The 21,684-nt window shown below is 33.4% G+C and overlaps 1 protein-coding gene across 7 annotated transcripts in view; it reads right to left on the bottom strand.

Annotated features, from left to right (window-relative positions):
• Positions 1–21,684, bottom strand: part of RHOT1 (ras homolog family member T1) — a 52,379-nt gene that overhangs the window by 17,071 nt on the left and 13,624 nt on the right. For 6 of the 7 annotated variants that reach the window (XM_016152510.2, XM_036222230.1, XM_016152515.2 and 3 more), the window contains exons 2-16: positions 21,503–21,561; positions 19,922–20,003; positions 17,882–17,925; positions 17,584–17,637; positions 17,374–17,426; positions 13,592–13,700; positions 13,171–13,272; positions 8,166–8,264; positions 7,540–7,648; positions 6,636–6,756; positions 4,436–4,520; positions 3,919–4,064; positions 2,827–2,927; positions 1,315–1,445; positions 547–630 (exon numbers count right to left, since the gene is read on the bottom strand). In XM_016152510.2, the coding sequence (XP_016007996.1) occupies positions 547–630; positions 1,315–1,445; positions 2,827–2,927; positions 3,919–4,064; positions 4,436–4,520; positions 6,636–6,756; positions 7,540–7,648; positions 8,166–8,264; positions 13,171–13,272; positions 13,592–13,700; positions 17,374–17,426; positions 17,584–17,637; positions 17,882–17,925; positions 19,922–20,003; positions 21,503–21,561 (1,379 nt within the window). The remainder of the gene's footprint in view (positions 1–546; positions 631–1,314; positions 1,446–2,826; positions 2,928–3,918; positions 4,065–4,435; positions 4,521–6,635; positions 6,757–7,539; positions 7,649–8,165; positions 8,265–13,170; positions 13,273–13,591; positions 13,701–17,373; positions 17,427–17,583; positions 17,638–17,881; positions 17,926–19,921; positions 20,004–21,502; positions 21,562–21,684) is intronic. The other variant, XM_036222231.1, reaches the window with a different exon arrangement.

Raw genomic sequence — 21,684 nt, 5'->3', positions numbered from 1 at the left:
CAATGTGATCGTTTGTCTGGTACAATAAACTATTTGCAAAAAGAAAAAGAGAGGGAATGAACTTTTTCTAGTACCTACCATTTATTTGGAGTTTTTCGTATTAGCTAACTTAGTAAGGAACATAGGCTCGGAAAGAGTGAGCCACTTGCCTGAGGTCACAGAGCTAATCTATGGTGGAACAGGGTTCGAATTGAAATGTGACTGGATCAAAGGAGAATATATCATCTCTTTCTAATGTATTTCATAGTATCTTTTCAGTCATACCTTTCTTTTAATCATTTTTTTAGCTTAATACATTTGTTTACTATACCATTTCCTGCTAAATAGATGAAACTTGATTTTCACTTTCTTAACACAGAATTAAGCACACAAATAGATGAAATTTTACTTGAAGCTACAGCCATGTAATCACCATATATGTTAGGGAATTAAAATTAATTTCAGATTTAGGTGAAAAAAAAATCACACAAAGTTCTACAAACAGCTGTTTTCAAAGAGTCTTTAAAAATATAATTAATGATCTTTACATGCCAGAGAATTTCTTACCAACAAGTATTTCTCTTGTCCATATACGTAAACAGTGTTAATCGCATAGTAGGATTTATGATCATCACGAATATTCTTCTGCCTCTGAAAACAACCAAAAATCTCAATATTTACAGTAAGAAATTACAGTAATTAGTTGTCATCAATATATACACTTTCTGTAAATGTGTGGGTATGTTATAAATAAAAGGGCACTCTTCCCTATACTATATATCATGTATCGGTACAAAGAAAATATTGACTTTACATTTCTCAGTTCTTAAGGCCTAAGACAAAAGATGCACTTGCTCTGCATAAAGTGAGAGCAGTAGCTGAAAAGGAAGTACACTATATTATTGAAACTGTATTCCAGAGCCACCTGCTGGCAGTTCTCATTATACTATAATTTCATCTGATATGAGATTCATCTGGAAATACGTCAACCTCCTTAAGGAAGTAGTCAGAATTAGATTTCAGTATTCAATTTGAAGTATTTACTGTATATTTACTTCATGCCAAGCACTGTGTTAGGGCTTTCCACAGGTATTCATTTAATCCCATTTAAACATTGGTTAAAAAACAAAAAAGGACAAATGATAGCTAACATTAAGGAAATAAAGACAAAGCCAGTTCATTAGGATTATTATTATACTTTGGATTGTACTTTACTAATATATAGGTCACTGAATTATAGTAATCATCTAAACAGATTAATGGCTATTAAAAATTATGTAAACTTGTGACTATAAAAATATTTTGGGTAAAGTTCTATTTTCTGACAAGTCTCACCAGTAAGTTTCTTCCAAGAAGAGCCTGAAGAACTCCACTTTTCCCACAGTTTTTCATACCAATTACATTACATCTGAACACATTTCTTTGAGTCTGTTTTTTCTGAAGGTCTATCTTTTTATCTCTTGTTACTAAAAAGAAAAAATAATAATTATGTGCCACTTAGACTCACTGAGCCTTCTGCAAAATAGGGTATTCCTATTTATCACTTTTATGAAGTGTCTGATCAATAAACAAACATAATGTACAATAGTCAAGCTGTAAGTGAAATAAAGTATTAAATATAATAAAGAAGGGCCTTGTTTAGTGACAAAGATGCATTTCTGAAAGATGGCTATAAACTTCTAGTGACCGAATATTTATTTCATCATAAAATAGTAAATTTTCATTAAAAAATGATATCCTAAAAATGAATGAAAATACAACCAACAATACATGCCTTCTTTTTTTTCTATGATAAATCATTGTCATAACAAGTTACAAACTCTAAGATGCTCTCTCAAATCTACACTCTTTTGGATCTATAAATGGTAATGAGAAATATACTCTGGGGTTAACTGGCCTTTCAAATATAAATCTGTAAAAGAGGCAAGCGAGAAAGCAATGCTCTATCAGAGAGCCATGGGGCATCTCCTCCTGTGGTACAGACCTCCTTGAGCTATAGCTAAAATATTCAATTGCAACAAAGCTCACCAGAGGCAAAAAAGTGACAACTATAATGCAAACACACAATAAATACTGGGATAGTTAAATAAGTTATAGCACATTCAGATGATTACACACTATTTAACATTAAAGATACATAAAAATATACTACTTATATAGAAAGATGTCCTTATTTTGTTGAATGAAAGAACCAAATGCTGGCTAGCAATTAGTTCCTTACTCTTTGATGCTGAATTAAATACTGTTTAATTGGCTAAGGACTTTAATTGCTCTATCGATTTAAGATTGGTTGTCTTATGAGGGGGCTTCCTGTAAGACACATTATTTTTCATTTTTTTCTCACCAATGAGGATATAAGAAACTCTTGAAATATCAGTTCCCTAATTTGTTATTTCCATACCTATGAGTTTTCTGTAGGTGAAGCACATTGCTTGGCAAGAATGATAAGATTTGTGAAAGATTTATTAATATAGAAAAAGGTTACAAAGCCAAGAGATGTACAATTAGTTCAATATCAGGATCATGTGTTAATAGGCATTGTTTTTAATGTTTAAAGAAAATTAAAACACAGGACAAACTATACTTTTAATGCCTGTAACCTTCCCTGATTTTCATCAGTGGAATAACCTCAGGGGTGAACTAAAAGAAAACCTCTACTCTTTCTTTTTTTATAAACAATAAAATCAAGCACTTGACTCATAGGAAATTACCAAATCACAGGGAAAACAAATGAGTGTAGACAACGAAGACTAGTGAAGATTTATTTATTTTCATTCTTTTTACACATGAAACTGGAATCTTAAATTTTTTTCTAATTTTTTCACTAATTAATATTTAAATACTTACCTGTAATGGCTGAAGCTTGAGACTCTTGTTCAGTCAATATTGAATAGCCTAAGTAGCCCAAATACTCTAGACACCGTTGTACATCTAGATAGGTTGTGAGCCTAGGAAATGGAAGAGTTGACAATGTGGCGAGTTTCTCAATGAACACAGAAAAAAAAAAATTCCAACAGCTCAAATAATTTTATTATCAGACCCAGGTAAGTTTTGTCATACTGCTTTAATTTCCCATGTGCCCAACCATGATTTTTCCTATACTGCCATTCTTAAGGAAGAGAAGAAGGGAGGAGAATGCAAGATGTGAAGGATTCCTGTATCTACTCCACCTGCCCAGAAATAGCAAAGCCACACAGATGAGCAGTGAGCTGCTGGCAAAATCTAGAGCAGGGATTTTCTTTCTTCCTTTCTTTCCTTTTTTTTTTTTTTTTTTTTAATAAAACCTGCTTCCCAAGTTACATAGTATACAGCAAATATTGGCTAGTTGAGAATGTAATAATTACATCTGAAAAGGTTTGCAAAAGGAACAAAAATAACTGAAAGGTGCTTGATAAGAGTTAGCCTTTTTCATGATCTGAAAAAAAGAACAGATTTTGGTGTTAAGAAAGTTAGTCTCACTAAGACTAAAGTAATTCCGTCATCATACACAACCAGAGGATATCCTTAGCACCCTAGATACAATGTTAACTATATTGTACCCCGCCTGTAGACAAATCCTATGTGTGCATTAAAAACAAAAAAAAATCAAGTTAAGTCTTTAGTGTCAAGTAAAATATGCTCTCCCCATATTCTGAAGGTATAAGAATTGTGCAATAACAATGTTTCCAATTCTCTTAATCAAAAAATGTATTAAAATTTAGCTGACATATGTTGAGATTTGTTGTTTCCCTATATCATCCAAAAGTAAACACATCCCTTCCTGATAAATTTATAGAACATCTCAAATTCATCTGAGAAACAGCAGTAGCACTATAAATCCTGCTTATTATAATTGTCACACTTTGTAAAGTCTGAAAAACTTACAAAATAATGACTGTAATGTACCACAATTTTAAACTAGTGGTAACTCTAGAAGAAATAGGTGAGCTGTATACTCACGTCCACTGGGAAAGGAATCCCTGGTAGGTTATCCAGCCCCTCTCATTTGTACAAACTGTGTTATTCACATCTGGCCCCCAAGGTATGTAAGGGAAAACTTTAAACAAGTCTTTAAGTTCATCAGGTGACAAAGCACAGTCTCTATCCTGAAGATACACAAGGAAGAATACATAATGTTTAGAGATCTAAAAGACTAATTCCTACACACAAAATTCTCCTAAGTCTAGTGAAGTTATGTTTCTAAAAACTAACATATGAAAAGAAATTTTACATTAATCAAGGAAATTCCTTCCATGTGTATAAGAAAATCTATGTAAGAGTCTATCAGAAACTCGACTTTCTCATCTTGAGAAAAGAGAATAAATAAAAGAAAGTATTTTTGTTATTTTAATGTAAAAGAGTTTGAGCAATTTTTGGCTATGTGACATGAGCACCCCGTAGCTAAGGAAACAGAATTAAATTATTCACTGAAAAAGAGTTTATCATATATCATGGAAAATTGAAGCTAAAAGCTTACCAAATCATGCTTGTCAAAGGTGCTCTGGAGAAACAAATAAGCATGATGATTTAATTCAGTTGTGCAATCAGAAGGTATTTTTAGCCTTTTGATGAAAAAAATTAAGAGAAAAACAAATCATTAATCAAATGTTAAAACTTAATTTAAGAAACTGCAACAAGTGTTTTTATGAGATAACAGCATTTACAAAATATCTTTGCTAAAGCCATTTAGACTTTCCAAGGAAAGTCACTGGAGTAGCATGGCAGTCCTCAAAAGAGTTACAATAATGCTCATTCCGAGTTGACATGTAAACTTTTCTTAAATATCTGAAGGGCAGGTTGAAATAAAAATTTTACAAATAATGCTGATTAAACTGTAACAGGTTTGTTCTTCCTATATAAACAAATTATAAGTCAAAATTATGTCATCACTGTAATGAGTGGAATATAGTGTGGAGATGTTATTTCTGCCTGATTTGATTTTTCTGACCCACCCTAAATTCAGTTGAATAAACATTTATCAAATGCACTGAGCTAGGTATTAGGGACATAAAAAAAAGACAGGCTCCCTACCTCTAAGAAATCATATTCAAGTGGGAGATGTACCACAAACAGTTAATTTCACTGTCTCAACAGAATGAGATGAGCGCTGAGTATGGGTAAAGTAAAGGTAAAGTACGAGGCGGGGGGAGGGGTTTGGGGCGTGGAAAGGTGTCAGCACTGCTAAGAGACACTGTCACTTGAAATGAGACTTGAAGGCTAACAGGCATTAATTAGGTTGAAGGGAGGAGTGAGAGAGTGAAAACATGGACAAAAGCCTGGAGTAGGAAACAACAGAGGATTGGTGGACTATAAATAGTTTAGTATTTACTTCTAAAATGAAGGCAGGGAGTAAGCATGAGCAGAGCAGATCATGAATGACCTTGTATACCAGTTAAGAAGCTTGGGTTTTATCCTGTCTTGAAGGGAACTGACATGACCAAATCTGTATTTATATAGCTGTTAATCTAGCAGCAGTGTGCAGGACAGAGGCAGAGTTTAATAAGATACAAAGATTCAAGTGGTAGCCTAAGGGGCTATTTTAAAGAAAATTCAAGGCAGACAGCATAAAGAAATTGAGAAACCACAAAGATATAAGAGATGAGGTTTTCTCACTGTCATACTTAAGAAAGTAATAAGCAACCTCCTAGAGAATTTATCTACCTATGTAAATGGCACAGAAAACTTAACAGAAAGGTCTTGGGGCAAATTCACTTATTCAATATATATTTATTGAAAAATCTGGAAAATTACTTGAGCCAGATTCAATAACTTTAGCGAGAGGTTTCAACTTAGAACTGATTAACAAACCAGGAATCCAATGAGAAAGAATTTTGCTCCCTCAATGGTGGGGAAGGAAAAAACAACAACAAAGTCTTTCTGAACCTGTACATAGTTAGCTAGGGGTGCTATGCTAAAATAAAAAAAAAAGACATCATGAAGATAATGTGCCACTGAAAAAGTGAAGAAGAAAGACTGAAGCCTCAAAGGCCCGATCTTGGGAAGTCACTTCCCTGAGTTACAGAAGAGGTAGCGTAGTACAAGGCAGTCTCCTGTTTCGGGGTGACACTGGATCCATTTTTAAACTTAAAAAATAACCACAAATAGACTGGTTGTTTAGGAAAAACACTTATTTTCTTCTGAACTAAGAAAAGACTACAAACCTTAGAGAGCAGAACTAATGAAAAAAAAATGTTAATATATTTCTCACCTCTTAACTCCAAAAACTAGTTTATCTAGCACCTTTTATTTCCTTCTTCAGTAAAATGAAAAATAATAATAAAAAAAGATACTTGTATTCTTCATGAGAAAAAAAGGAAAAGTTTAAACCATGCTATAAATCAGTGGCTTTCAACTGGGGATGATTTCGCTCCTGTGAGAACATATGGCAATTTCTAGAGACGCTAGACATTTTTGATTGTCACAACTGGGGGAGGAGGTGTTACTGGCATTTAAGGATGTGCTAAACATTCTATAATGCATGGGTGCATGGGACAGACTCTACAACAAAGAATTATCCGGTCCAAAATGTCAATAGTGCTGAGCTTGAAAAACCCTGACATAAACCTCTCTGTAAGTCTAAATTATTCCTAAATTTAAAATAACCCAAAGCTTGCCTATGTGCTAAAATTTTTAAATACTTGGCAAGTGAAATCAATTAGAAAGCCAAAGGTACATACAAAGGAAATAAATATTCAGGTGTCAGATCCAGATCATCATCATAACCAAATCGTCGAAGCACAGTCCAAGTAGTTTCATGTCTCCCTCTCTGGATAAAAAGTGTGTGTAAAAAAAGAAAACCTAAAGTAAAAGGAATTAGTAAATACAATTGATATGAAGAAGGGCACAGTCACATGCAGGAAAAAGCATATAACACATAATGGCAAGAGCTACATTCATGAACATATGCATACTAGTTTTGCATATGTTCCGCAGTGCACTGAGGATCAAATCAAAACCAAGTTCACGAGTGTCTCATTAAAAACAAAGATGATTTTAGAATCATTTCACATATACACCCAAGTGGGCAAGAGGTGGTATTAGATAAAAGGGCCAAAAACACATCCCAAGGAACACACTAACATTCACAAAGTTATAAAATAAAAACGTAGGAAATTCTTTTACAGATCTTCATGTTTATTTCTATAATGGAAAATTCTGCTTTTCAATTTCATTTATATCACTGTGATTCTATCACACATTCTATAGGGAACATTCTGTACTTGGTAAATTTGACTGATAGACAAAATGTCTTCTCTAAAAATAATTTTTATTTAAGGATGCTTATGAGTAGGAAGAATTTTAAGATAAATTTGTTCCAGAAATCTCTTTCCCTCAGATGGACTGCTGCATTCCTGAGAGCCAACCAATTTCTCTAACTGTAATTTATGCTGACAGTAAGGATAACTATCCCCACCAATGCCCTGTCTCTTCTAACTCTTATATATCCAAGTTAGATTTTAGGCATATGAACAAATACTAACATTCCTTAAAGTATGAATAATACTATGCTATAAAGACCTTCACTTTCTGCCAAATTTTGAAAATATTAAGTTCAAAAGGGGGAAAATATCATTCACTCACCTTTCAGTGTTAATCCACTATCAGCCACACCATCATTTATATGTTTTCTGACTACGTTCTTGACATCTTCCAGAGCTTGAGGAGCTAACGGAGTGTTGAAACAAATTCTCTAGCAAAATAAATATAACATTTTTAAAAATCAGCATTAAACCATAAATAATATATACAAAGCATTAATCTACAAAGCAATATTAAATCAAAGTGTTGCAACCAAAAGAAACAAATTCTATTAGGATAGTCTCTGCCTTGTATGTAAAACATGTTATACTTAGAAGGAAAGAAACTTTCCCTACTCTCCTCATGGCATTTCTAAAACACAGAGCTCTTTGTGGAGCTATGTTACACAAAACCAAGAAAGAAAATAATTCAGGGTTCAGACTTCAAGTCTTAATACACCCATTGTGTACCATGAAATAATACTGCCGAAGAGTCTCCTTGATTCCTAGGCGCAAGGGAGTTTTATATCCCCGGTAAAGACTTAAATAGCTTGACGTGAAAGACAGTTTACAATGAAAGAGACAGAAGTTTATCAACATATCACTGTTTAAGCTAATTAACTCTTATAGCTTTCTTAGCCAAAATAACCCCATCAAGATTTACAAATGTCTGAAAAAGAGGGGGTCTACCTGAAAGAAGTTGAGCTCTGCATCATTGAGAGTACCATCATTATCTTGATCAGATATTTTAAATATACGAGTAAGGGCTTTTATACAGGCTGGTTTCATCTATAAATCATTGAGAAAAGAAAATTATTTAATTAAAAAGCTTGAATTTTAAAATATGATTTTCACAGGGCTAAGAATAATTGATTGCTCTGTCAAATACATAACATCAAATACAACAAACGAGAAAAATGAACTAAAGTGGAGCTGTTTACTTTTATACTCAAACCTTTTTATGTAAATGAGGACCAATATTTGAAATGGTCAAACTCTTCCCTTATGACCATGACTCCTCTAAGGAGAGGGAAAAGAGAAGTTCACCTTTAGAGATAATTCATCCTTCCAGACATATAGAGAAGAAACATTTAAGTCCTAATTCCATAAAGAATTTCAATGGACTAATAAAACTACTAAAGGCTTTCCTTTTCAACTTCTGATATTTTTTTAAATTTCAGTTTTACTAAGGTATAATCAACTGCCGATTTTTGACCATCAACCTCTAATTACAGAATGGGACTAAATGTTTTGATCCGTCACGTGTGTGTGTGTGTGTGTGTGTATACCAAAGCTGGGATATAAAATGTGCTTAATTCACAAACAGGTGGCAAATTAGCACTGATTGGTAAGTGTAAAAGCCTCTCACTAACTTCCTATTATCAGATAAATTACTTAATTTAAAAAAGAATCTTGCCTTTTGTGACTCTATAAAACTTTTATAAGTAATGCTGTTGGAAATATACTTTGATAACATCCTTAATATTTGTTTTAGGATTTATAATTGATAGGACAAATATCTATTTAAAAATAAGTCCCACAAGCTTCTAATTCGTATAATTGCTATAGTGATTATAGGATAATTACTGTCAACAATTTTAAGAAAATAAAACTTTCAGGATGATTTCTGAACATTGTGTCAACTTGGAAGCAGATCTCTTATGGGAACAGCTGATTCACAGAAATTAGATGGCAAGGAAAGGAAATGTATACTTATTAACTTCAATGATATGGCTATCCAGAGCATACTATAAAGATGAGTTTTGATCATGCTATCAAACTCAAATGCAGAAAAGAATTTTTTTAAAAAATAGGAAAGTTACTTTCCCAACCATATAGATAATCCTTTCTTTTTTTGTTTTAAATGGGGTCTCTAGGAGAGCAATTTGATATAGTGAGAAAAAGATAAAACTTAAGATATAAAGATATCAGAAAGACCTGAGAAAAAGTTAAACATTTAGAGAGCACTGGAAGGAGCTTACTTTAGAAAAGAGTACTAAATGGACTATAACTTATAATATCTATAATCATGAGCGATTTTTTAAAAAATAAAAAATGGTAAAATATTGCTTCTATAATCCTAATACTAGATATTCAAGAATAAAGATAACATTGTTATACTTTATTTACTTTCAAAAGTGTTATATAATAACCTAAGTGTTTCAAAAAGTAGCAACAGCTAGAACTATGTAAAAAAACAGCATCTAAAAATAACTTTATTTTGTGCAAGTGGTTTTTCCTCACATCACAAAAAGCTACATTAAAAAAAAAGTAATTTGGCCTTTTGAGCCACGCTTCTCTTGCTCAGGCTGTAGTGCTACCACTTCTGGAAGTGTACTTTCCTTTCTAATAAAACTTTTCTTTTCTACTGTAAAAATAATAATAAATAAATAAATAAGTAATTTGAAGAAAAATAAAGTGATACATTTTTCATTAAAGCCTGGAATGTATCACAAAAGCTAAAGTGCTCTCAGGTATTGGCTTAGATATTTAAATATTAGCCACCTTAAAATATAACACCGAAAAATGACTTTTAAAAAGCATCTTATTAAAGCTACAAAACCTTTTTTATAGTAATAAACTCTTTTTCCATATAAATAATCTAAACCCTCACTCAGTAAACATTATTATTACATAAAAATTACATCTTTTTCATTATTAGATAAGCAGGGGACTCCATGGGTCATACAGAGTCAGTCAACACTGAAAAAACAATTACAGTTTAGGCTTTAATTTTTAATATGATCTTTTTGATGATTCCACTGTAAATCTGTATTAAAAGGTTACTGCTGTCTAAATAATAGTTTCTAGTATAAGCTTAAACTCAAAGCTTGTTCTTGTATAAAACAAGGTATAGTCTCTAAAAGTTGCAGATTTTACTTTAGGCAGGTCCACCTAAAATGAAAAACAGATGGTGGTAGATGTTTTACTCAAGGGACTGGAGAAGGGGAGGGGTGATTAGCAGATTAGCAGAACTAATAATAGGCCTTAAAAAAGTAGCAATTAAAGAATTGAGAACAAACTAATAGAAGGGATTTAATGTACTGCTAGGCTAAGGCTTCAGAGGTTAATTCTTGATAGGAGAGTGTTTCCCTAATTTCCTTGATTATGAGATATGTACCTGGCTGAATCAGGATGTAATCTGTGTTTTTAACAAATGCACCTAGGACTATTATTAGGAAAATTTGGGAAATACCGGGTTAAGAGTAAATTAGAAAGAAGCATTCCAATTAAAGAACAGTAACCAGGATTAACGAAAAGCAAATCAGGGTCAGATTAAGGGATAATTCAGATTAATTACTTATAGCAGAGGCCAGCACTTTTTCTGAAAAGGGGCACACAGCAAATATTTTAGGCTTTGGAAGCCAACGGGCAAAATCAAGGATGTCATCTAGGTGCTTATATAGCAAGAGAGAATCAAATTTCCATAAAATTTTTGACAAAATTCCAAATATGATAGTTACTAAGTATAAATTTGCTATATAGGTCTACTAATAAGAACGGAAATCTTAGAGGGTTAACATTTTGATTAATTGGGGTTCAAAATTAGTGTTCACTACCATAAAAATTGATTGCAAAACTTCATCTGTTAAAGCTGCTCTATAATGAGATTTTACATACTTAATCTTTGAAAAAGTTTTTGCACAGATCATATTGCTAATGCTGATACATATCCATAAACATATAATTTTAACTGGGCATATTCATTGGAAGGCATTTAAAGAATTAGATTCTTTTCTTGATTTTTGCCTGTTAGCATGTCGTAACATTGCAGATTAATCAGTTCCACCTGAAGGTTAGATGAAAGCTCCTCAGCTGCACAATCAAATGGATTATGAAATATGGAAATTTCCTTTGCACTTGCATCAAGGTCCAAAAAAACAAGGCTGGTATCGTAGTTTCAACTTAGAAAATACATCTGCTTTGCCAATTAAAAACCGACTTTTTTCTTTTCTTGTTTGGGAAGATAAGTAAAGCACTGATAATAAAACCTCACATAACAATGATACACAAGATAGAAATGTGTCAGTGTAAACAGCAGTGCACCAAGTACCACTCGGCACTTCAGCTGGGCACTTCAGCACTGAAAGTGATGAGAGCACCGCATACAAGCTCTGTTGCAACTATTTAACTTTGCTTTTGTAGCACGAAATACAAACAAATACAAACATAAAGAATGAGCATGAGTGTGTTGCAGTAAAACTTATTTATGAATGATGAAATCTGAATGTCATAATTTTCCCATATGAAAAAAAATGTTACTCCTTTCAATTGTTTTTCAATCATTTAAAAATGTGAAATGTATTCTTAGTTCTTAGGCTATAAAAAAACAGGTGGCAGGCCAAATTTAGCCCACAGGTGAAAATCTGCCAACTGCTTACTATAAACTTTTCCTGAAAAAAATCTGCAACTTTTTATTTCTTAAAAACTTAACAAAAAGACAAATAACTTGAGAAGTAATCAAAAGACTTAAGCAGACATTTCTCCAAAGAAGATATGTAAATGGCCAATAACCAAATGAAAAGATGAACAAATCATTAGCCATCAGGGAAATGCAAATCAAAACAGCAGAGATACTGCTCACATCTAGTAGGATGGCTAAAATAAACCAAAAAACAAAGGAGGGGATAAGAAATATTGACAAAGATGTGGAGAAACTGGAACCCTTGTACAGTGCAGAGGTTTCTCAATAAGTTAAACACAGAATTACTGTGTCACCTATCAAGTCTACTCTTAAATATACTCAAAAGAATTAAAAACATGTTTAAACTTGTGTGTTAATGTTCACAGCAGTTCTAGTCACAAGACAAAAAGTGAAAACCCAAAAGTCTATCAAGAGATGCAGAGATAAACAAAATGTGGTACACAGCCACACAATAAAGTATTATTTAGCCATAAAAAGAAATGAAATATTGATACATGCTACAATATGGATGTACCCTGAAAACACTGTTATATGAAAGCCAAACAAAAAGACTTCATATGGTGCAATTCTATTTATATGAAATGTCCATAAAAGGTAAATCCACACAGACAGAAAGCAAATTAGTGGTTGCCAAGGGCTGGGGGTGAGGGGGAATAGGAGTGACTACCAATAGGTATAGTGTTTCTTTTTGGGGTGATGAAATGTTCTAGAATTAGACAGTGGTAATGGCCACATGACTGTGTGAATATACTAAAAATCACTGAATTATACACATTAAAAGGGTGAACTTTATGGTATGTGAGTTATCTCAATAAAAATTTAATTTTAAAAGTCCATGGCAAAATATCATTAAATTTTAGATATTCACTAGGAATTATTGTGTTTCTTAGCTACAAAACAAAAGGGAGTGTTCAAGTTTTATTACATATTGTACCATGTCAAATAACCACAAATTTTTGTGTGTGTGTTTGTTTGTTTGTTTATGGTAGCAAAGCAAGGAGACCACTAGCTAAGTTTTTGGACTTTCTGTTGTTACTGGTGCTAATTCTTCTGTTTATTTTGATGGCACTTCCTGAAATATTTGATCTGGAATACTTTTCTGAGTATTTACTGGGTCTTTGAAGAAAAGTACCTAGAAAATACCAGTTTAATAAGCAATAAATTTAAACTTCTGCAGTTTATGAGAATATTTGAGTTACTAAAAATTACTACCATACTAGAGTTACTACTAATGAAGATGGGAGATAGGGCTGGAGATGGAGTCATTACCTCTTTCTCCTCTGGGCAGTACAGGGGCCCTGTAGGATGAAGAACGGCTTTCTGTGCATAATAAAAGAGTTCTGAGATGTTCTTAAGGTTTTTTGCTGAACACTGAAAAAAAGTTTAAAATATTACACTCTGAAAGGAATAATGAGAGCTCAGAACAAATTTAAATTATCGATATAAGGTAATAAGATTCTTTGAAAAAACTGAAAAAAAAAAAAAAGCATTTTTCTTAGTAGATACCAAAATTTAATCATCTCCAAAGAGCTCAGAGGCCAATTCCAAGGTCTCTGTTTGATTTGATTTACATAAGTTTACAAACAATAAGAAAATTATTCCATCCCACATCTTCCCTTCTTCTATTTCAAACTTCAATTTAGTGAGAATTCATCAACAGTATACTTCAAAATCAAATGACAAGGCATACCTCCACACAGGTTTCTATTTCTGTGTACTGGTTCATAATAGGAAGGATGGTCTCCATACTACTGTATTCCACCAGGTCGGATTTGTTCCCAACCAATATCAAAGGCAGTCTGAAATAAACAGGGCACATCATAATAATAAGGAAGGCAAAAGATGTTAGATTTAATTTTAATGTACATCATAACCCATTCTAACTAGCAAGCTTTAATTAATCTTCTCAATAGGAACCCCCTACTGTAGTCAAAAGCTCCCTAGAGAGCATATTTGATAAATATTTACTGAATACCTATAATAAACCAGGTACTGTTCTACGAATTAAGGACACAAGGCAGACAAAAGTCCCTATCCATCCTAGTTGTGAAAATCAGAAAATAGTCAATAAGCAAATAAACAAGACAATTTCCAATTCTATAAGTGCCATGAGTGAAGTAAATATAGGGGAGATGGGATAGAGTAATGAAAAGGAGCTAGTTATATATGATAATCAGTGAAAAATCTCTCAGGCACTGAGTCAAAGTCAAGGGATGATGGATGAAATGGAATCTGCCATGTGAAGAGCCAGGAAAGACCTGGCCGGGAAGCAGGGACAGTATGTGCAAAGGTCCCAAAGTGAAAACAACATCCTCATGAGTCCAAAGAACAGAAAAATTCCAGAGTGGCTGGACAGTTCTGAGCAAAGGGGAAAAGATATGAAATGGGGTTGGAGAGAAAAGCGAAGACCAGACACATAAGGACTTATAGCTGCAGTAAGGAATGTGGGTTTTATTATAAGTATAAAATGAAGGTTATAAGTGGGGGAATGACATGATCTGATGTATATTTTAAAATGTAGTTATTTGTTGTCTTTTAGAGATAATATATTGACATATTTACAGTATATGATATCTTTATTCAAAATGATCCCAATTGGAGGGACAATAAATGAAACAAGTTGGCCACAAGTTGATAATTGTTGAAGCTAAATGGTATATACAGAGACATTCATGTTACTATTCTCTATACTTTTACAGGTTTGTTTTTTGTTTTTAATGTAGTGGCTTGGATTAGGGCAGTAAAGATGGAGAAGTAGTATTCAGATTTGTGATATAGGAGCAGCTGGCAGATTAGATATGGAGGTTGAGGGAAAGGAGGAATAAAAAAAATACATAGGTTTTTGGCTAGATAAAATGTGTCCATCTTCTGAGACAGAAAAGATTAAGGAACTTTTGGGGGGTTAGGACAGGCAGGGAATTAAGGATTTTGTTTCGGACAAGTGAAATCTGATAAACCTATCAGAAATCTAAATTGAGGGTATCAAGGAGAACTAGCCTGGTGGAGAACTGTTATTTGTGCACCCTGCAAGATAGCCTTAAAGGAAAACAAATCATCCTGATGGAACTCCAAAGTGCCAGAGGAATGCTTGCAAGCATTTATTTACCCCTTAATTATGCATAAAAGGACTGGCCCACTATATAACCCAAATATAGATTCCTAACAGAGCCAGGAGAGTTTCCAAAAATGTAGTGGTTTGCACCAAAGGTGTGCTTGGAATAATTTAAGGAGCTTAAAATAATATACATGTCCAAGCCCTACTCCAAACCTACTAATTCTAAAACTCTAGGGGGTGGGCAAAGGCAGTTATATTTTTTTAAAGTATCTCAGGAGACAGTGATGGGTACCCCTGATTAAGAAACACCATAATAGGGGAGTAGGGAGATAGACAAAAAAGGTGAAAGGGAAAAAGAAGTACGAACTTCGTTATGAAATAAGCCACAAAAAATATTTTTAAAAAGATAAAATATATAAGCCATGAAGATGTAGTATACAGCACAAGGAATAAAGTCAATAATATTGTAATAACTCTGCATAGTGACAGGTGATTACAAGACTTGATGTGGTGATCACATCGTAAGATACATAAATTTTGAATCACAATGCTGTACAACTAAAAATATAATACTGTCTGTCAACTATACTTTAATGAAAAAAAATTTTAAAAAGAACCACTATACCAGGTCCAAAAAAGTCCTAAGGAAAAATATATGTGTGACGAATATAAACTTAAGAGAGGAAGATATTGGAAAGTATAAGGTCCATATTATAAAAAAACAGACCCCTTGGGACAAGTCGACCACAATAAAAATAAGTATGCTCATGTGATTCAGGGAGGGAAAAAATACAGCCAAACCCGAGGAAGCTCAATTAGATCTTCAAATGTTAAAAGCCACTTGCAGGTGGTCCTAGAAGAGCCACAAAATTAGCCACAGCATTTTAGGAAGCTGTCATAGGAAAGCCAAATTTTTAAATTTCAGTGGTCCAAGCTAGTGCTTGATAGATCTTGGCAAAACTGATTTCTGTGAAGAGTCCCTCCTAGAAACAGCTCAAGCAATCAGCAAGAAGAGCAGGCGTCAGGGACATTAGGTGTTGGATCCTCCAAGGCAGTTGTGTCTAATACACCGTTCTGTGATGATGGAAATCATCTTTATGTGCACTGTCTGTTTTTAATCACAAGTAGCTACTGAGCACTTAAAATGTGGCTACAGGCATTTGAGAAACTAGAATTTTAGTTTTTTTTTTTATTTCATTTCACTTAAATTGTCGCAACTTATTAGAGGCTGCTGAATTGGACAGTGTAGCTCTAGAGGGTCATTCTCTCCTTTCCATCTTGATAGTAAGTCACTACAAAGTTTAAAACCATGATAAAGAGGAGCCACCAGAGGTGCAAGGCACAACATATGCAATATCATTGCAATCACAAAGTCTCCCTCCGTAAGTATATGAGACAGACAGGCTCAGTGACCATGCTCATCTGCATAGAACCAGATTTTTTGGTTTCAAGGCACAAAAATGCCCAACCAAAAAACAAATCTAAAAAATTAAGCAAAGGACCAGCTGTTGTCAATACATAGATATTAGTCTGATTTTCTAATATTTAAAAAGACTCAAATACTTCATAAATAACATGTTCAATTATACACCACTGCAAGAAAAATGTTTTGTTTCCACTTTGACTTAAAACTCAAGGCATTTGTACCTAGACCTACCATTTTGCTCAAATACAGAATGTGTGCTCTCTTGCTTTTTCCCTGTCATGTATACATATCTTCCACAGAATTTCAAAGAAATTTCCCTGTATAAATTCCTAACTGAAGATCTCCAGAGATTTTTAGAGATCTTATAAAGTACTCACACATGCATTATTTCTTTCTTTGGATTATTAAAATAACTACATGTAGCCAAGACAGGTATTATCATCATTTCTGCTCACTGGTGAGGAAATAGGCTCAATGAAGTCAAAGACTTAAAGCTCATAAGCGGCCAAACCAGTTTTCACAGATCATTCATTTTCCTCAAAGTCCTATGCTCTTACATACACCACACTATGAGCAATCAATGACGAGGGAGAATGCCATTCCTCATCAAAGGGGCATCTCAAGAGAAAAGGCACTTACAAAACAGGTAAAGAGGAATTCTAAAGCTAAGACTTTTCAAGCAACAGTTTGAGAAAGAAATGTAAAGATTATCTATCAAAATATTTAATGTCTGACATTGTGAATCATTATAGTATCAGAGCTCTATTTTCTGCGTTGCTCTTAAATAATATATGTGCTACGTTAAATAATTCCTCCCCCAAAAGGCGTGTGTGTATAAAGAGAGATAGACCAATAGATAAAGCAAATGTAGCAAAATGCTACCTGGTGGGTCTAAGCGAAGGGTTTATTAATGTTCACCGTACTATTCCTTGCAACTTTTCTGTAAGTTTGAAAATTTTCGATATACAAAGTTTGAGAGAAAAAAAAATACCTGCTGTCTTTGTCTGTTCTTTCATTTATAAGAGGAATCCAACGACTTGTTACCTAAAATGAAAATTAACAAGAGCTAAGCCATGATGAAGATCTTCTTTGAAAAGGACCCTGCCCTTGGACCCCTAAAATACTAAACTGAGGGTCAGGTTTGAAAGTGACCCCATTGAAACTTAACTAAATACAGTGAAAAAAAATCATGATTTCATACCTTATCAATAGAATGCTTGTTGTTAACAGCATAAACTATGCAGATGACATTAGCCTACAAGAAAAATTAGCAAGTTAATGGTATTTATAAATAATAACAACAACAATAATAATAAAAACATGACGCTAAGAAAATGTTCCTAAGGACTTATAGCAAAAAATACATACTCAAAGTCAGCAATAATAACAAATAACTGAAAAGGTCCTCTATTGAGAAAATGAAAAAGGCAGGCTCATAGAATCAGCTCTGTTTCCCAACCCCCCTCCCCCAAAAAACCCCTACAACTATTTTAACTCACCTGTGATATTTCTTGATGAAGTTGTTCATCACTCTGTTCTGCTTCTAGAAATGGCAAAGTAAAAAAGTTTCATATTTTACACATGTTCATAAAAACTATGGCCAAGCTAAAGTCTATGTGACACCCATCTAACACTGCTCCAAACATCCTTCATCCCTCATATGATGGTGCCAGACTAGGTGACAAAGGGCAACCCAGGGGAAAGAAAGAGTGAAACTCTGATAAGGAAGTTGGCTGGTACTAAAAGACAAATCCACAAGAGGATAGCTAAGGCACAGAAGAGCAGAAGGCATTGTGTTATAAATCTAGGGCAGCATCTGACACAGAGTCGAGAAGGGTCAGACAAAAGAAATCAGAAACTCAAGCTGGAAGAGTCAGAAGCCTAGACAAAGAGTCTATCCAAACAGGGTCAGAAGGCCACATTAGAATCTGGACAACACAAGCTTAAGATCTAGATAGCAGATATGAGGACCCAGAAGCAAAACTAGAGCATGATAATGAAGAGTCAAGAATTCCTTTTCTGGCACAGATCTCTGGCTAGAACCGGTCTCCATGGGTGGATGTGCCTACAATCCCAAGGTACAAGAGATATGCACAAAATAGCTAGGATGAAGAAGCACACAAACGAAGAGCAAAGCTATTACTGACATATTTTGATCATCTTTTGTTATATGTTCCCCCCTAAAATGCCTGTCATTTATGACATAAAAACTAATATCATAAATAAGTTCAACTGCATTTTATATTATGTTAAATAACTGACCATATTTTTAATATCTTTTCATATGAAAAGTAGTTGAGTAATCAATGGGTTAAGGCTTCAGTTCTTATATTGAAGTGAATCTAATTATATAGGTACACATATTTAAAAAGAACTCTGTACATAAAACTAGTTATAAGACTGATTATAGCAGAAAGAAAACATCCAACCCCTCTCATCTTCTAGTACAAGTACTGTTCAGTAGAAATATAATGAAAGCCATAGAATTTTTAATTTTCTAGCAGTCACCTTAAGAAAAGCAAAAAGGAACAGATAAAATTATTTAACCCAAAGTATCAAAATTAAAATTTCGATATGTACTCAGTCAAAAATTAATGTAATATTTTACATTGTTTTCATTCTAAGTCTTCTAAATTCTCTTGCATTTTACACTTACAGCACATTTCAGTTTAGACTCGTCACATTTTAAGTGTTCAAATAGTCACATGTATCATACCAGCCAGTTCTAATACTCCTTTTTAAGGTCATATGGGATACCAGCTTAGCAAAACAAAGTATTACCAATGTAGTTATACCCATTTTTAAAAATAGATTTTATCATTAAAAGCAGTTTTCAGTTCACAGCAAAATGAGTGAGAGGTACGAGACCTCCCATATATCTCCCGTCCCCATATTGCTCCCCCATTATCAACATCACCCATCGGAGTGGTACATCCATTACAACTGACCCTTTAAAAAAGGCCCAGAACAAAGTAAAATAATTTAATGATTAAAAAGTAGTAGTGTGTGGAAAATTTTTTAATTATTAAAAGCAATACAAATGTGCTTCTATTAGCATAAAATGTAAGCAAACAGACAACTGTTTTAGCTATTATTTTATTTGAGACAAAGGCTTGAAAACTATAGAACAAATTTAGAATTTGACAAATTCTCAAATTCAGAACTCTTTCTAAATTGTCAGTGCATGCAAGATAACAAAATTAACCCAGAACCTCTCTGCAAACATACAAACTTCTCTCCCAGAACTTCAAGCAGAGTAATAATCTATCTACTTATTATTATTTACCATCCCTCCTTCCTTTTCATTATTATGGAATCCAACTCAGTAAATCAGGGACAGAGAACTGTAAGATGGAAGCTTCAGGTGGGTGCGGAGCTTGGAAGGGAGATACAAATGAGACAAGAATAGTAAATGATCATTTACTGCTAAGAGAAAAAAGACGACCTCTCTTTGAATATTTTTTAAAGCTCAGTAAGTACCTTTTTTAAGAACTATTAAGTTAACCCTATAGCTTCACCTACAATAGGTCTTTCATTACCTGAGTAGTCTACAATGTGTGTTGGAACTCTCTCAGGGGTGACATCAGCTGGAATGGTGATTTCTTCTGCCCGGGGAGGAACCTTCATTAGAAAACAAATAGAGAAAAGGAAAAACCTTTGGATAGTATCTATCAAACTTGTTAACAGATTATGTAAATTTATCTATATATTAGCCCTTTTCACCCATACTTATCTGTACAGGTATCTGTTATACTTTTAAATTCTTATTTTTGCATTTTATCACAGATGCAAATATATACTAAAGCTATATGATAAACCGCCTTTTTTTAAAAAAAGCACATTTCTACCGGTGTGGACATAGTACTTACTTTAATTTTGTGTTTCAAACATTAAATTATCAAAATTCATTTCCTCTAGAGGATAACTGATTGGCTACACAAACCTATGCTTAATGACTGCATTTTTTAGAAAGACTAGATGATTCTTTTAATCAATTAAAAACCTCTTATTCACACCCAAGAGGACCATGCTAAAATTACAATTCTAAACTAAGTTAAACTATCATTGAAAACTCTAAGCTATTATACCTTGAGTGATCATACTTAATGTTTTTGATTCTATGAACCACAAATGAAAATATACTTCGTTTTACAAATTAAATAATTACTTATTTAACCAATTTATTTAAAAGGAAAAAAAGCAAAAGAAACGACAAATGGTCATATGGTCACTGTTGAAAATACTATCACATCATACATTGAATTCCTGTCTGAACAATGAAATTATACAGATATTCCTATCTAAAAAAGAGTGTAAAAAAAGGGTAAATGCGAATACTAATAACACCTACTATGTGAAGAAAGAGAATAAAAGAAAGTAATTTTCGCCCCATTTGCATGGATCCCATTCCTCCTAACACTATCTCGACTTTGGATAAGGCTTTAGACAGCAGTCCCTCATACTGGAACTTCCAAAACGTAAATAAATATACTGCCAGTAATAATAAAACCACCTTACTTTTGGTGGCACTCTACCACTATTAAGCTTATTTTATTTGAGACCCACAACAATTGTCTGAGATAGGCAAAAGTGGAATGAATTAGTTTCACCATTTGCAAAATGACAGAGGTGAATAGTATTAAAGGTTTTCAAATATGTGTGCTAGATCCTAGTGGTTCTAATGTCCCCAAGACTGGAGAGCGTCGGGTAGATGGCAGGTGGGGATCCAGACCTTTCACTCTAATTTCAACTAAAGGAATATTCATGTTTTATGTTTTGGGCTTATGAGTAACATTTGTTTTTAAGAAAGGATTTTATCTCTATTATCCCTTTCAGCTCCCATTTTACAGATGAGACAAATAAGGCACAGAGATGACAAACATACTAGCCAAGGCCAAAAGTAGGATATGCAAAGGACTGAGGTGAACTCAGATACAGTGTGATTCTTCCAACTACACTGTATTTCAGGGATTTCTTACATAAACTAATACAGGCCTTTTTAAAAGTCACAACTGTTGGAAAGGAAACACATATAAAAAAGGGCAGAACTTATTTCATTTTAAATCAATTTTGATAATTTTAAAACATTTTAAAAATAGGAAAGAAATTAAAATGTTTACCTCCTCTGGGAATTCTTCACTGACCAAAGACATAATCAGTGATGTCTTCCCAACTCTTGCTGTGAAAAAAAAAAATCATTACTTTAATGAAGTGTTCATTTTCTATATAAAAACTCAAACTCGGCAATCACACAGAAAAGTCTGTTATTTGTTAGCTAAATTGGAAGGCATCCAAATTACAA

This window comes from Rousettus aegyptiacus, unplaced genomic scaffold (assembly GCF_014176215.1).
Source record: "Rousettus aegyptiacus isolate mRouAeg1 unplaced genomic scaffold, mRouAeg1.p scaffold_m13_p_6, whole genome shotgun sequence".
NCBI lineage: Eukaryota > Metazoa > Chordata > Mammalia > Chiroptera > Pteropodidae > Rousettus > Rousettus aegyptiacus.
This window is presented reverse-complemented; position numbering and strand designations above follow the sequence as displayed.